At 46.6% G+C, this 13,978-nt stretch overlaps 1 protein-coding gene across 1 annotated transcript in view; it reads right to left on the bottom strand.

The window, feature by feature from the left end:
• The window catches only part of Ryk (receptor like tyrosine kinase), an 80,358-nt gene extending 67,068 nt beyond the window's left edge, over positions 1–13,290 (bottom strand). Inside the window, exon 1 of the mRNA XM_051140750.1 lies at positions 13,107–13,290. Coding sequence (XP_050996707.1) covers positions 13,107–13,290 — 184 coding nt within the window. The remainder of the gene's footprint in view (positions 1–13,106) is intronic.
• Positions 13,291–13,978: the final 688 nt, after the last annotated feature.

Below are 13,978 nucleotides of genomic sequence, written 5' to 3'. Positions count from 1 at the left end.
AAAACACGACCTCCCTGCCACAGAGGCCAGAATCCCTAGCATCTGGAAAGACAGACTCTGGACAATAGATTGGCATTGTTCCCTGACTAAAGAAAGAGAACGAGTTGACCAGTTCACACTTGTACCACTGACACAGCCACAGAGATGAGAACGTACCCACTGCTTCACACCAGCACTGCCCCCACTGCAAACAGAGCACACTTTACCCCAGAGGCCGGACTGGCTAGGACTTGCTTGTTTCTCTAGGCTGTTATCATAAAACACAGAGAAACTCACAAGCTTCGCTTTTCCCTGCCAGCAAAAGGCAGAAGAAGAGTGCTTGCTATCTCAGGAATTCAGTTTCAAAGCTATATGAATTTTTTTTTCAAAGGCAAATCCCATAGCTCTCTGTCAAAAGTTGGTTCCACAAGGCCAGGTTCCTTTTCTATTTTATTCACCGAAATATACATCCCATGCTCCTAAAATAAGGTCATGTTACACGTGTAACAGAATATTGCTACTGAAGGCAACCAACCAAATATCTAAGTGACCAAGTAACCTAAGGCTTGGTCCTGTGAAAATAGTGGCAAATAGCTGGGAATGGTGGAGCATGCCTTTAACCCCCGCACTCAGAAGGCAGAGGCAAGCAGATCTCTGTGAGTTTGAGGACAGCTTGGTCTACAAAGCCAAGGCTATATAGAGAAACCTGTCTCAAAACAAACAAACAAACAAAACAAAACAACAAAAAACCAGTATTGGCAAACAATAGACATTCCAGAGGGTTGTGCTTAAGTTGTCTGTTGGCTCAGGCCATGGGGAGTGTTTCCTCATGCAGTTGAAAGTAAGGAAAGGGGCTCAAGTGCCTGACTTCCTAGGGATGACCAATAGGTTCCTTCTTTGTGTCTTTACTCCCAGTCCTTTTTCATAACCAAACAGATGTGCCAGCCTACCTTCTTTGGCAGAGCCCAACCAGAAAAGAAGCAGCCCAAAATGTCTGGGATATTTTTTTTTAATGCAAAGATACAGAAATCTGCACCAGTGACTAAAATTTTGAGGCTCATGCAGCATATTCAAATGCATTACAGCCCTTGCTAAGAGCAGCCCGTCTTACATATGCAGAAAGAATCCTCAGTTATATGCTGCTCCAGTTTGCTTTTCTGTTGTTGTGATAAACACCATGGCCCAAGGCAACTTGGGGAATAAAGGTTTTATTTCAGTTTATAATCCAAAGGTCACAATCAACAAGGGAAGTCCAGGCAGCAAATGAAGCAGAATACACTAAGAAACAGAAAAACTCTCCTACGAAGGCTGGCCTCAAACTCAGAGATCCACCTGCCTCCACCTCCCGAGTGCTGGGGTAAAGGTGTACCCCACCACCCGGCTCAGATAGCTTTCTTATAAAGCCCAGACCCACATGCCCAGAAGTGACACAGCCTACAGTGGGCTAGGCTCTCCCACATCAATTGTTAGTCAAAAAATGCCCCACAAATATGTCCACAGGCCAAGCTGGCTGAAGCAATTCTTATATTTTTGGTTGTGGGCCTAGCCTTTAACAGCTGAGCCATCTCTTGAATTTGAGGTTCCCTCTTTCCAAGGGTGCCAAGCTGGCCATCAAGATTGGCTGCCACACATGCTACCCACGTAGAATGGAAGGGAGGGATGGAATTAACACTCAAACATGGGGATTCCCAATCCAATATCCTCCTATACTTGCTACCTACTAGATGCTCACAAGTGTGTGTGCACAAACAGAGCCAAACCTTGCACACTGTTTCTTTCAGAGGGACTATATTTTTCCTCTAATAAATCATTAAGGAATTAATCTTAGGGGGAGACACAAACAATAAACATTTAACTGGAGTAACAAGAGCTTGATTGTCTCTCTCATCTGAAATAATCAAGATTGGACATAACTGATTCACTAGTTTAAAGCACCCCCACCAAGCAACAGTGACCCCTGGAACAAAGACCACAAGTAGGTGAGCTCTACAATTAGAGTGCAGAGAAGGATGCTGAGGGCAAGTGAGATGGCTCAGCAGGTGACCACTCACCACAGAGTCTGATGACTGAGTTTGATAACCAAAATTCAACAGAGTGGAAAGAGAAAACTGGCTCCTCAGAGCTGTCCTTAGACTTCCACATGAATGTTGTGGCATGTGTGCACACACAGATAAATAGATGGATGGGCTAGGTAGATAGAAAATAGATAGACAGGTAGATAGAAAATAGACAGACAGGTAGATAAATAGATAATGGATAGATAGGAGTAGGGAGATTGGGGGGGGGGGGGGGCTCAAGGAAAAAACTGAATCAACAAAGGTAAACTAGGCTTTGATACACACTTATAATCTCAGTACTCAAGAGGCTAACCTGAACTGGACAGTGGTGGTGCACGCCTGTAATCCCAGAGAGACAGAGGCAACTGTAGGCCAGCCGGGTCTACAAAGCAAGTCCAGGACAGCCAAGACTACACAGAGAAACCCTGTCTCAAAAAAAAAAAAAGAAGGAGAAGAAGGAAGGAGGAAGGGGAGGAGGAGGAGCAGCAGCTAGCCTGAGCTACAGAGTGAGATCTGGTCTCAAAAAACCAAAAGATAAAAAAATAAAATAAATGTTTAAAGGATGAAAGTCCAGAAAGATAAAATTCTAGAGATATGGTACACAGAGCAGATTACCAGATGAAATATTCACGATCTGGAGGGTTGCACTCCGGTGCTGATCTGAGTCATGATGGAGCATGCATTTAAGGAAGTCAGGCAAGGGCAGAGAAAGGATAAAAGTGATCAGCACCCAGTGCTCCAAATTTGGATCTGTTCCCACCAGCCAGGCTGGAGGCCCTCGTGCTTCACGGTTCGTTGGCGGTAAGTACAGGGGTGTCTTAACTCACGAGTGGGGGATAATGAGCCTGATTATGGCGTACTGCTTTTGTTCCATCCAACAAGCCTTATAAGCAACACCCACAAGGCCCAAACTGTTTCCAAGTAATTAAACTGCACCCCAGAACAAAATCTAAGAATATTTAAAAGAATACATAAATATTTAGCAGCCAGGCATGCTGGCACACACCTCCAATTCCAGCATGTGGGAAAATGAAGCAGGAGGATCACGTGTTCAAGACTAGCCTGGGTTATAGAACATTTGTCTGCCTAAAACAAACAAAAGCAAAAACAGAAAAGGAGGAGAAAGAAAGGCAGGAGGGCAGGCTGGTGTTCAGTTGGTAACACACTTGCTACACAAGCGTGAGAGCCCGAGTTGAGATCTCAGCATCCACATAAACGCTGAGCACAGTGGCATGTGCTTGGAATTCCAGCACTGAAGAGGTGGGGACAGGAGGTTCCCTTGACGGCCACCCAGTTGCTCTTTATCAGCAAGTTCTAGGGCAAGCAATAGAGCCAGGCTCAAAATTGTAACACACACACACACACACACACACTCAGCACTCAGATGTTCATTCACAGGGTATGCTGTCCAATCAAATATATATTCAACACACACACACACAGGAGGGAAGGGGAGGGATGGGGAGAGAGGGGAGGGAGGGGGAGGGAGGAAGAGAGCTAGATAATCAACTAAACGAACCCACAATAAGCACAGAGATGTTATTATTAAGTACATAACTAGACTCCAAGTGGCCAACAACGTCAGCAGAAATATAGAACAGTAATAAAGATAGTTTGAAAAAAAAAAAGACTAAAGTCTACTCTAGAAATGAGAACTACAATGTAGCAGACCAGAAAAAAAGGCACTGGGTCAGAGAGTAACAGAGGGATTTCAGAAAAATAAACACTGGAAATTTTCTTTCCTCGATCTTTGGTTTTGTTTGTTTGGGTTTTTGTTGTTATAAATGCAAATGCCCCTTCACAGGATTTGGGTTTTGTTTTTTTTTTTAATGTCACAATGCTTATTGATAGATATAACTATATTAATACAGGCCATGAACATACTTGATAAATTAAGTAGACTTAATTTCAAGACTATAATAAGAGGGACCAATCCAAATTCTCACCATTTGTTTCATACCCACAAACATAAAACAAAACAAAACAAACCCACTTCAAGTTGGCCGGGCGTGGTGGCGCACGCCTTTAACCCCAGCACTCGGGAGGCAGAGGCAGGTGGATCACTGTGAGTTCAAGGCCAGCCTGGTCTGCAAAGTGAGTTCAGGACAGCCAAGACGACACAGAGAGACCCTGTCTCGAAAAAAAAAAAAAAAAAAAAAAAAAAAGAAGAGCAAAGAGTTTGAGGGTTTTTTGTTGCTGCTGCTGCTGCTGCTGTTTCAGACAGGTATCTCTATATAGCCCTGGCCTGGAACTTACCATGCAGTGCTGACTGGCCTCAAATTCAGGAATTTACATGCAGCTGCTTCCCAAGTGCTGGGATTAAAGACATGTGACACTGCCACCGGGCTTCATAGGATTTTTTTTTTTCAGGGAAGTAAGACTATTTAGTATATAATAGTCTCTATATGGTGTTTGATGCAGTGCATACAGGACACTATGTCAAAGTCCATAAAGCTTAAAGCACAGTGAAATTTTTAATTGCATACATACATACATTCATTCATTTATGGGGAGGGGCTAGCGTGTGGAGGAGAACTTGTGAAGAGTCAGTTCTCCTACAGGGGTCCCGGTGGCCAAACTGAGGTCTTAAGGATTGTACAACACTCTACCCGCAGCCATTTCTACAGCCCCAGAATTAACTCTTAAAGACAATTTTTATTTAAATGTTGTTTTTAGATTTTTTTATGTGTATGAGAATTTTGCTCACACGTACATCTGAGCATCACGTGTGTGTCTGGTGCCTGAGGTCAGAAGAGGGCACTGGATCCCCAGAACTAGTTACGGACAGTTGTGAACTACCATGTTGTCGCCAGGAATCAAACCCAAGTCCTCCACAAAAGCAAGTGCTCTTAACTACTAAGCAGTCTCTCTAGCCCCATGATAATTGGTTTTTTAATTCATGAAGGAAATAAACATACAAAATGTAACAAATGCCAGCTTCTACAGGACTCAGGCACATCCATGAACTTCACCAGGAGTTCTGTGACACCCTAAACCTAGGAACTTTCTGGCAAAGCATGTACACTTACCATACAGACCCCTGCCTCCAAGAAAATCTAAGGCTTTCACTAGAAAAGAGAAAAACCACTGGCCCTTTTCACCACAGCGCCTCTGCGGCTGGACTGAACTGCTAAGCGGGTTGTGTTGTCACAGCATCACCTCTTGTCCGTCACTGTATCTGAAGATAGCACTAGGGGAAAGCCTTCTGTTAACTGAGGGCGCCCACTATGTTACAAGCTGTGCACCTTGCAGTCAATGAAAGCAGAGTACTCAGAAGCCAAGAAAGAGGCAGCCTCATCTCAGCTCCATCTCGGATCAACTGCAGAGGCTGAGGACCTGGCTCAGCTGGCACGGCGCTTGCCTGACATTCAATGACACAATACAGGAGTGGTGGGTACCCAGGAAGCCAGGGCTTGGGAGAGGAGGCAGGAGGATCAGACGGTGCGCTCACTACACTGGCGAGTAAGGTTACATCGAGGAATATGCATGCTGTTGCAGCTCCAAGCGGACTTCACTGGGAGCCGAGGCGACTGCTAACCTACCCAGCAACCGGGCACAAAGCATGCACTTCAGAGCCAAGCAACTGCACGCATCTGAGACCTCCAGCAAATTATGTAATTTTCCAGAATCTTGGCTTTAGCTGCTTAGAAAGTGAGCAACGCTCCGTGACATTGCTGAAGAACACGTGTGAAGTACCTGGCACACGTAAGATGTGTTTGCTCTCTCTAGATTACAGGTATCTCCCAAGTTAAGAGCTGTGTGCACTCTATTCCGGCTTAAAGTGTTCTAAAGAAGGACAGTCACACAGCAGTGTCATTGCTGGGAACCACAAAATAAACCCTGAGCAAGCGCTTACTATACAACTCAGCCCTACACACACGTTTGTTTTGGCGAGTGACACCCTAGGTAGACCTACACAATGGAACCTTGTCTAGTAACATCCAGATTAGAACAAACTTACATCAACAAGGGTAACACACACACACACACACACACACACACACACACAGAAAGTGTGCTTTTACTATAATTTAAGAGTAACTTAATGGTTTGGTCTCAAGGGCAGGTTTTTCTTATTTCTCAGGCTGGGAAGATGTGCAAGGACAGCGACATATAGCATTGGACCCCCAAAGCAATGCTGGGGAGCACCTCAGTTCTGTACTCTTGAAGTGGTCCTTAAAACCCAAGCAGCATTTTAGGCAGCACCTTCAGAATTCACTAATTAACTCAGGATGTGACTCATAGGGGATGAGTTTAGCCATAATTGGACAGAATTTTCCCTCATATGTGCAAGAGGGAAAGAAACTCAAACCCACAATTGCACAATGTCTCAGCCCCGTTCTTCCGATGAAGAACACATGGGCTCAGATTAAGCCGTGCCAATACCACCAACCCCAACATAACGCCTAGGGTTAAGGGTTCACTTCAGGATGCTAACCCACTCCTGCCAAAACTGCCCTGTGGCAGGTCATGCCAGACCACTGGCAGGGAAGATACTACCCCTCCCCAGCCGAGCATTTGGCCTGAGATGTTGGAGGGCAGAGAGGAGCTTGGCAGGGGAGAATACTTGGCTCATCCATTTTCCTTTTCCTCAACTGCCTTTCCCATAGAGACAGGGTCCCTTGGTTCAGACACCCAAATCTAAAACGTGGACTCTAGAGAATACCTTCTCTTTAGCCCCGACAACTCCGCCTGCTGAACCTCCCAATTAACCGCAAATTCCTCATAAATCCATCCCGCGTCTTCACCTGCTCCTCCAACCCACGAGCCATGACAGGTGTCTTAGTATGGACAAGGAGCCACACACTGGGACTATTCTATAACCCAGTACTGACTGCATTCTCCCTTCTAAATTCTGCTTTACTTGCTCTGCAGTGTTTTGTTTTGTTGGCTGGGTCTTATTGTTGTTTTGTTTGTGGAGTGGGAAGGTGGGCAGTCAGAGTCTCCCGTATACAAGGCTTGCCTGGAAGTCCTGATGATCCTCCTGCCTCCACCTCCCAAGTGCTGCCTAAACACTCCTCTGGTTTCCCATTCCTTAAGAAACAGTTCAGATGCCTGGCCCACCACCCACAGACCTCCTGGCTGATTTCTCTGCCTCTCAGTTTGCTCACTGTTTTCACCCCAGTCACTTCAGAGTTCTGAAGTTCACACTCGTCTGCCTCCACACGCTATGCTGTGCTCTCTGCCTGGCCTTAACTACTTTTCTGCCTGTCCAGCTCAACCTTGAGATAAGATGTTAATGTTTTCTTTCCTGGGATCCCGTCACCCAAACTCTTAAAGCCTCTCTTTTCTCTCTCAAAAGTAATTATTCTGACCAAAAAAAAAAAAAAAAAAAAAGGCCTCCACCAACAAACACAGTGCAAAGGAACCCTGCACATCACCTAGCCCTATCGATCACAGTCAAGAGTGACCACTCCTCTACTAATGTGTCAATCCACAATGTAACTCCTCTCTCAGAGCTACAGTCCTGCATGGGACAGTCTTCCCCCGCACAACAGCCTCAGTGCCTCAAGGTAAGGAATCTAATCATCCTTTGTGCTTGCCTCTACAGTATGTAATACTTGATTTGGCTTCAGTTTTCTTTCCCTAGTCGGCTCTGAGGAGCAAATGTCTAAACTGGTGTGAACTGACTTTAAATAAGGTGTGAACAAGCATGACTTTCCCAGAAGCTGTTTAGTTTAAAAGGAGAAGCAAGCTACCCAAATTCTCTCAGAAGCTGTCTTCACCCCTACGGACGACAGCTCCCTAGCACAGCCATCACTACCACCGTGCCTTCCCACCCAAACCTCTGGCACTGCTCCAGCAGTTACGGTAATCAACCTCGGAGGACACTGACAGTAACCAGGACCACAAGCCAGCACTGTCTGAGTTCTGGCTTAACTGCAGCTGCTCCAGGGACACAACTGAGTCAAGGCCTGGCTTTCTCCTCAATGTCCATAACACCCTGAATCAAGAGCCTCAGAATTAAAATGTGGACACAGTAGCCAGTACTGTAGCCTGCTAAGGGTAGTAATAATAGCAGTGAGGCAGGGCCTAGTGACATCGGAGAAACCACAGGGATTAAATGCTCCAAAGATATGGAGTCTTCAGAACACAGGCAGATTTCCACCAGGACAGCAGGCAGTGGGCCTGCACTAAGGAAGGACCCACTCCAAGTCCATTTCCTCCTTGCTAAAGTAAAAACCTTTCTATTTCCCCAGAATTCATGTGATTCTAGCCCCCATGATGAGCAGATAAGCAAGCAGGGCCTTTGGGAGGGGATTAGGTCATAAAGACAGGAGTGGGATTACTGCCCTTGTAATGAAGACCTCAGAGCTCTTTCCACTCTCCCAGTGTGTGAGGAGGCAGCTAGGATACCCAGGGACCAGAAAACAGGTCCTCACCAGAAACCAAGCACTTTAATGTTGGCTTTCCCAGCATCCAGAACTGTGAAAAATACATGTCTGTTGCCTCTAAGGTTCTTAGTTTATGAAATCTTACTTCAGCGACCTGCTTGTATACAGGCTGGAAACACAGGTAAGCATTTGGCATGGGGAAACTACCACCACACATAAGCATCCCTCTGTCTACCACTACTGACCACCACTGTCCTTACAAAACAACTGCCACATCTCAGCTTCAGGAAGGCCCAAGCTTGGCTGCCAACACACAGCGAAGCATGACCCAAGCCCTTAAGACAGTAAAGGAACCGCATGTATCAAGTCAGGACAGGAAAAGAAAAACATCACATATTTTAACAAACTTTTGCATGATGAAAAGCAAGGTAGGGGAGAGATCACGACCCCCCCCCCCACCACCACCACCATGACACAAAGAGGCTCAGGCCTAGAGGCACCTGGGAGGTACCAAAGGCTGCCCTGAAGCTCAGGCCTCACAGAGAGGAAGCCGCTGTGCGAATATTCAAAGCCAAAAGGTCCCCAGGTTTAGTAGTAGAGCAGGGTCTAATAAAGTGAGTGGCAAGCCCAGTGAACTGTAACTAAGCAGGAGTCAGAGTCTACAGCCTGAAGGGTGATAACTTCCACTCCTCCCCCAACCAGGTAACCCAAGGCTGGCAGCTGATTTATCACCCAGCATTCCAGAGGCAGGAAGTTTCCTGAGGCTTCTTTACAGACACTAAGCAGAGCCCTAATTAGATCCAAAATTCTGTACTGGTGTTTTGGACAGGCTTCCACTGAAACCACCTGCACGGCAGCAGACATCAGGGGTTGTCAGCACACGCGCGAGTCTCTCCCCTCTAAAGATCTCAGCTTCTCACTCTCTGCTGCACAAAGCCATGGCTCACACATCTATGACCATAAGCAGAAGAACTCTAAAAATGCTTAAACATAAAGGCCCCAAAAAGTTAATAACAAAGAAAAATGAAGACAAAACATTCACAAGATGAAATGAATTGTAGAGAACAAACATTCTAAAATTTACAAACATCGGTATCATTTTTTTATATGAAAGCTGGGAAGATAAAATCGAGAAGGAGAATTCTGTCTACTAATTTCAATACAAAGAAATAAAAGGCAAGATAAGAAAACATAAAGTTCAACTCTAGGACAAACACACACACACACACACACACACACACCACACACACACACACCAGCCATCGCAGTTAAAAAAAAAAAAAAAATATATATATATATAGTTTTTTAAAAAAGTATAAGAATTTATTTAAAATGTGAAGGGACACTCCCAAAACGAAAGGCTTTGCATCCAGATTAACAAATAAAGCACATGTCCACTTATAAAACTTCAGAATGCCACAGGAAAACATTCCGAAATTCCAAAAACTGTGAGGGGAGAGGCAAGGACGTAGAAGTAGCTTTGGAGCCTTCATTTGCAATTCTTACAAGAGAAAACACTGTCCAATTTGTGGGGGTAAGAAAAAAAAAAAAACTATGTTCAATCTAAATATTCTAAAGTCAGCCAGACCATCTACAAAGTGTAAGAATAAAATGAAAATTTTCAAACACGAAGGGCCTCAGATAATTTCTCTTTCCCTATTCTTAGCCGCACTCTACTGAGGATACACACAATCAGCAAAGAAAAGCAAACCATAAAAAAAAAAAAAAAAAAAAAAAAAAAAAAAAAACGAGAACAAGCAAGCAAGAGAGGCCAGAAGAGGTACAAAGCGCTACTGTCCAGCCTGACGCTAGGGGATGGATGATGCTAAACCAAGCCGTGGCTGACAAGAGCCCAATGGAACTAACAGATGTCCTGCTGTGGTACCTGAAGTGCCGGAGGATCAAAGGACACTCCGAATGTCTCCCGGGGTACCTGAGGGAATATATGCACAGACACAAAGCAGATAAATCAGAAAAGTTTAAAATCCAATTATTTGCTCTGAGGAAAACCAAAAGGGTCGCGGTGGGGACACTACCAGTTTATATTTAACTGAGGAAAGGGTAGTGTATTTATACACAGTGGTATCAATACTGACTGCTGGCTTAAAAATGGCCTGGAGAGCTGGCTCAGTGGTGAAGAGCACTGGCTGCTCTTCCAGAGGACAGGGTTCAATTCCCAGCTACCACGTGGCAGCTTACAACTGTCTGTAACTCCAGTTCCAGGGGATCCAACACCCTCATACAGGTAAAACTCCAATGCACATGAAATAAAAATAAATCATTTTAAAAATTAAAAAAAAAAAAAAAAACTGCACTGGAGAGTATGGAGTACAAGGATGATTCCAGAAGACCGATGCTCATTTCACACTAGTCTAGAAATTCAAAAGAAAAAAGAAAAAGAAATAAACAGAAGAACAGTTAAGAGAGCTATGACCCCTGAGGGAGTGAAGCCTGGAGGACAAAAAGGCCAAAGGCAGGATGCTGATGGTTTCTGGTTTAAGCCCTTGCTATTTGATTGGTTTTTTGTTTTGTTTTGTTTTTTTACTATATGCATATAGTGACTGGATTAAAACACTTTTCCTACAAGCACAACTTGTTCAACAAAGCTGTCACCTCTAAGTTCTCACTTGGCATACTGAACCCGCAGTCTTAGGAACACTGTAAAACGAAGGCACTTAAGCTTGTAAGCACCCAAAAAGCACTATTCCAGGCAGTCTTGCACACCATGACAGCCACGGTCGGGAGGCCCTACATACATGCTCTTTGCCACCCAGACAAAGCCAGGGAACACTTTAACGGCAGCACACGTGAGGAAGGCAGAAAGGGACAGAGCGAGGCCCTGGCTCTGGACGAGGAAGATCTGGAGACCACACTGTAATATGACAGCTCAGTCTGCACTGAACTGAAATACCTAAGGGTGGTTAAGGAAGCAAGCTCCTGCTCCAACTCCACACACTGCCCACTTCCGCACATACTTGCTAAGGTGCTCATCCATCGGGCGACGACTCGGCTACCGTCCTAAGATAATCAGTTCCTGGCTACAAAGGAATCACTTCAAGTACTCATGAGCAGTGGTCTCTTTCCCAACGTGCCATAAACAAACTTCTACATAGGCACAGTTAGCTTCGTGCCTTTCGATAAAACTTAAGTCTGCAGCCAGCAATTACTGTTTTGTGTGGGCATCTGTTATATGTGTAATATATGAAATAAACCATTTTGCTTTAAGCTAAGTGACTTAAAGCCTCACTTTTCCCCCCATGACACCCCACTGGGTAACAAGAAACTGAGATGAAGTGACATGTGTCAGTCCCTACCAGGCCCCGGCAAGATGGCTCAGGAGGTGAAGGTGGTTACTGTCCAGCCTGATCACCAGAGTTTGAGCTTTCCTCTGACCTCCACAGAACACACCGTGGTGTACACACACACACACACAAATAAATAAATAAATAAATAAATAAGGTGTTAACAGCAAGATTCTAGCAAGCTCTCTGGCCGTGTCCGCTGCTAGCTGTCTCGGTCCCTCTACTCCCATCCTGGCTCAGACAGGAGGAGAGGAAGCTCACGTAAATAAAAGCACAATTATGTAAGTTCTTTTAACAACACTGTACAAACACGCATGCCTCTGAGCTGCTTTACAAATCGTTGTTTTTTCCTAAGCCTTTCTTCCATGCTCCTAGAGTAACTTATATGCGGTTTCAATTCTGCTAGACCAAATTTACCTACTTCTCCTAGACTACAAGCAGGATTAAGATAGGACATGACAAAAACACAATTCTTCTTTGGTTAAAGAGTATAAACGCATACATATAACAATGTCTAAACAGTCTGCTAAAAGCAATTTCATTCCCAGGCTGAACTCTCTCAACCGACCTTAAGAAACTCCATTAACAAGCAGATGGATCTCTGTGAGCTTGAGGCCAACCTGGTCTACACAGTGGGTTCCAGAACAGCCTGGGGTACATAAGAGTCCCTGTCTCAAAAAGAAAAGAAAGAAAAAAAGAAAACCCCTCTAATACAGAATGGGGCGAGGGGGGAAAGGGTTGAAACATGTGCGCCCACTAAAATAAAAGTGACAGAAAATGGATGTTTAGAATACAACTTTTTCATTTCCAACAATTCACTCAAGAAACGCCACACCCTGAGACCAAGTGAAAGGATTTGCCTTAATACACAAAAGAAGGTGAAGGTTGGCTATTCCCAAGTATCAGAGCCTCCCTTTTGATGCCTGGCCCGGCCTTCCTCGAAAGGCTGATGATTTTCAGACTCCACAAAATTCCAAGCAGCCAGAGGGGAGAGTCATTTTTCAAACTCCCCAAACAACGGAGCCTAACAGGTAAACGGAACCACAGACGGACCCAAAGCCAAGGTCTCCTCTCCTCTCACTTCAGGGTCTGCAGGGTAAGGCGAATGGCCTGGAATTGCGGCACCAGGTCAAACTCAACGAACCCAAAACAAACCCTAAAGCTGCAGGTCCGATCGGCCCCAAGGTGAGCAGGATGCCACACACCCGGGGCTCCCCGCTCACCTTGCCCCCACTCGCTTAAAAAGAAAGCACGCGCGCAGCAGCGTGGCCTTTGGGCCACCCACCGCAAGCTAAGGAACGGCCACCTGGGTCCGAAGCGTCGGAGGCTCCGGAGCTCCGCGGCCTAGAGTGACACGCGCAGGGAGGCTGCGGAGAGAGCGCGCGCGGGCGGTGCAGCGAGGCTCACGAGGCCCCGAGAGCGGCGCCACTCACCGAGCAGCCGGCGCACCTCGTCCTCGCTCAGATAGAGGCTCACGCTGGGCCCCGCAGGAGCGGCGGCCAGGGCCGGGGACCGCGGGGCGGCGGCGGGCAGCATCGCCAGCAGCAGCAGCAGCAGCGGCGGCGGCGGGGCCCTCAGGCCGCCGGTCCCCGGGACGCCGCCCCGGCCCGCGCGCATGGCCGCCGCCAAGCAGGAGCGTCCGCCGCCCGCCGCGCCGCCGCGCACCCCGGCCCCGAGCGCCTCACAGCCCCGAGCCGGGGGCGGCCGGCCAGCTCATCGCGCCGCCGCTTTAGACCCGCCGCCCGGGGAACGGGAGGGGGTGGGGGCGAGCTGCCGGCGGAGGCGCGCGCGTGCGCGTGACCGCCGTGCACGAGGACGCGCACGCACGCGCCGCCGGACAGAGAGCGCCTGGTTCGGGGGCGCGCGCTAGCGTCACAGAAGTGAAATCGGGGTGGGGGGCCGCCGGTCGGAGTTGGTATAAATAACATACATTGTTCCAGTGTGTGAAATGCGCAAAGAATGAAGGAAACGAGTTAAAGAGGAACAAGTTAATAAAAAAAAAAATTTTTTTTTAAATGAAGCTCCGTGGCCAGGCTCTCAATGCACCCTCTGTATAGATAGCCAGTCCCCAGCCCATGTCGTTGAGGAGACGGGTTGGTTGGTCTACTGTGAGCCTCTGGTCACTTCATTCTTCCCCAGGTGCGTCCCGGGCCTTGGCTGTGATCTCAAAAGAAAAGCGTGCTGCTCTGTTTAGTGAGATGGTACGGGTAAGTAGAAATCTTCCGTTATCCCACCATTAAAGGTCAGCCTGTACGTTCACGTGTCTGTTCCCTGGGATTTGCATGCCACACACTTTCCAGAAAGA

This window comes from Acomys russatus, chromosome 32 (assembly GCF_903995435.1).
Source record: "Acomys russatus chromosome 32, mAcoRus1.1, whole genome shotgun sequence".
Lineage (NCBI taxonomy): Eukaryota > Metazoa > Chordata > Mammalia > Rodentia > Muridae > Acomys > Acomys russatus.
Note: the sequence above shows the minus strand (reverse complement) of the source record. Positions and strands in the feature narration are given on the sequence as shown.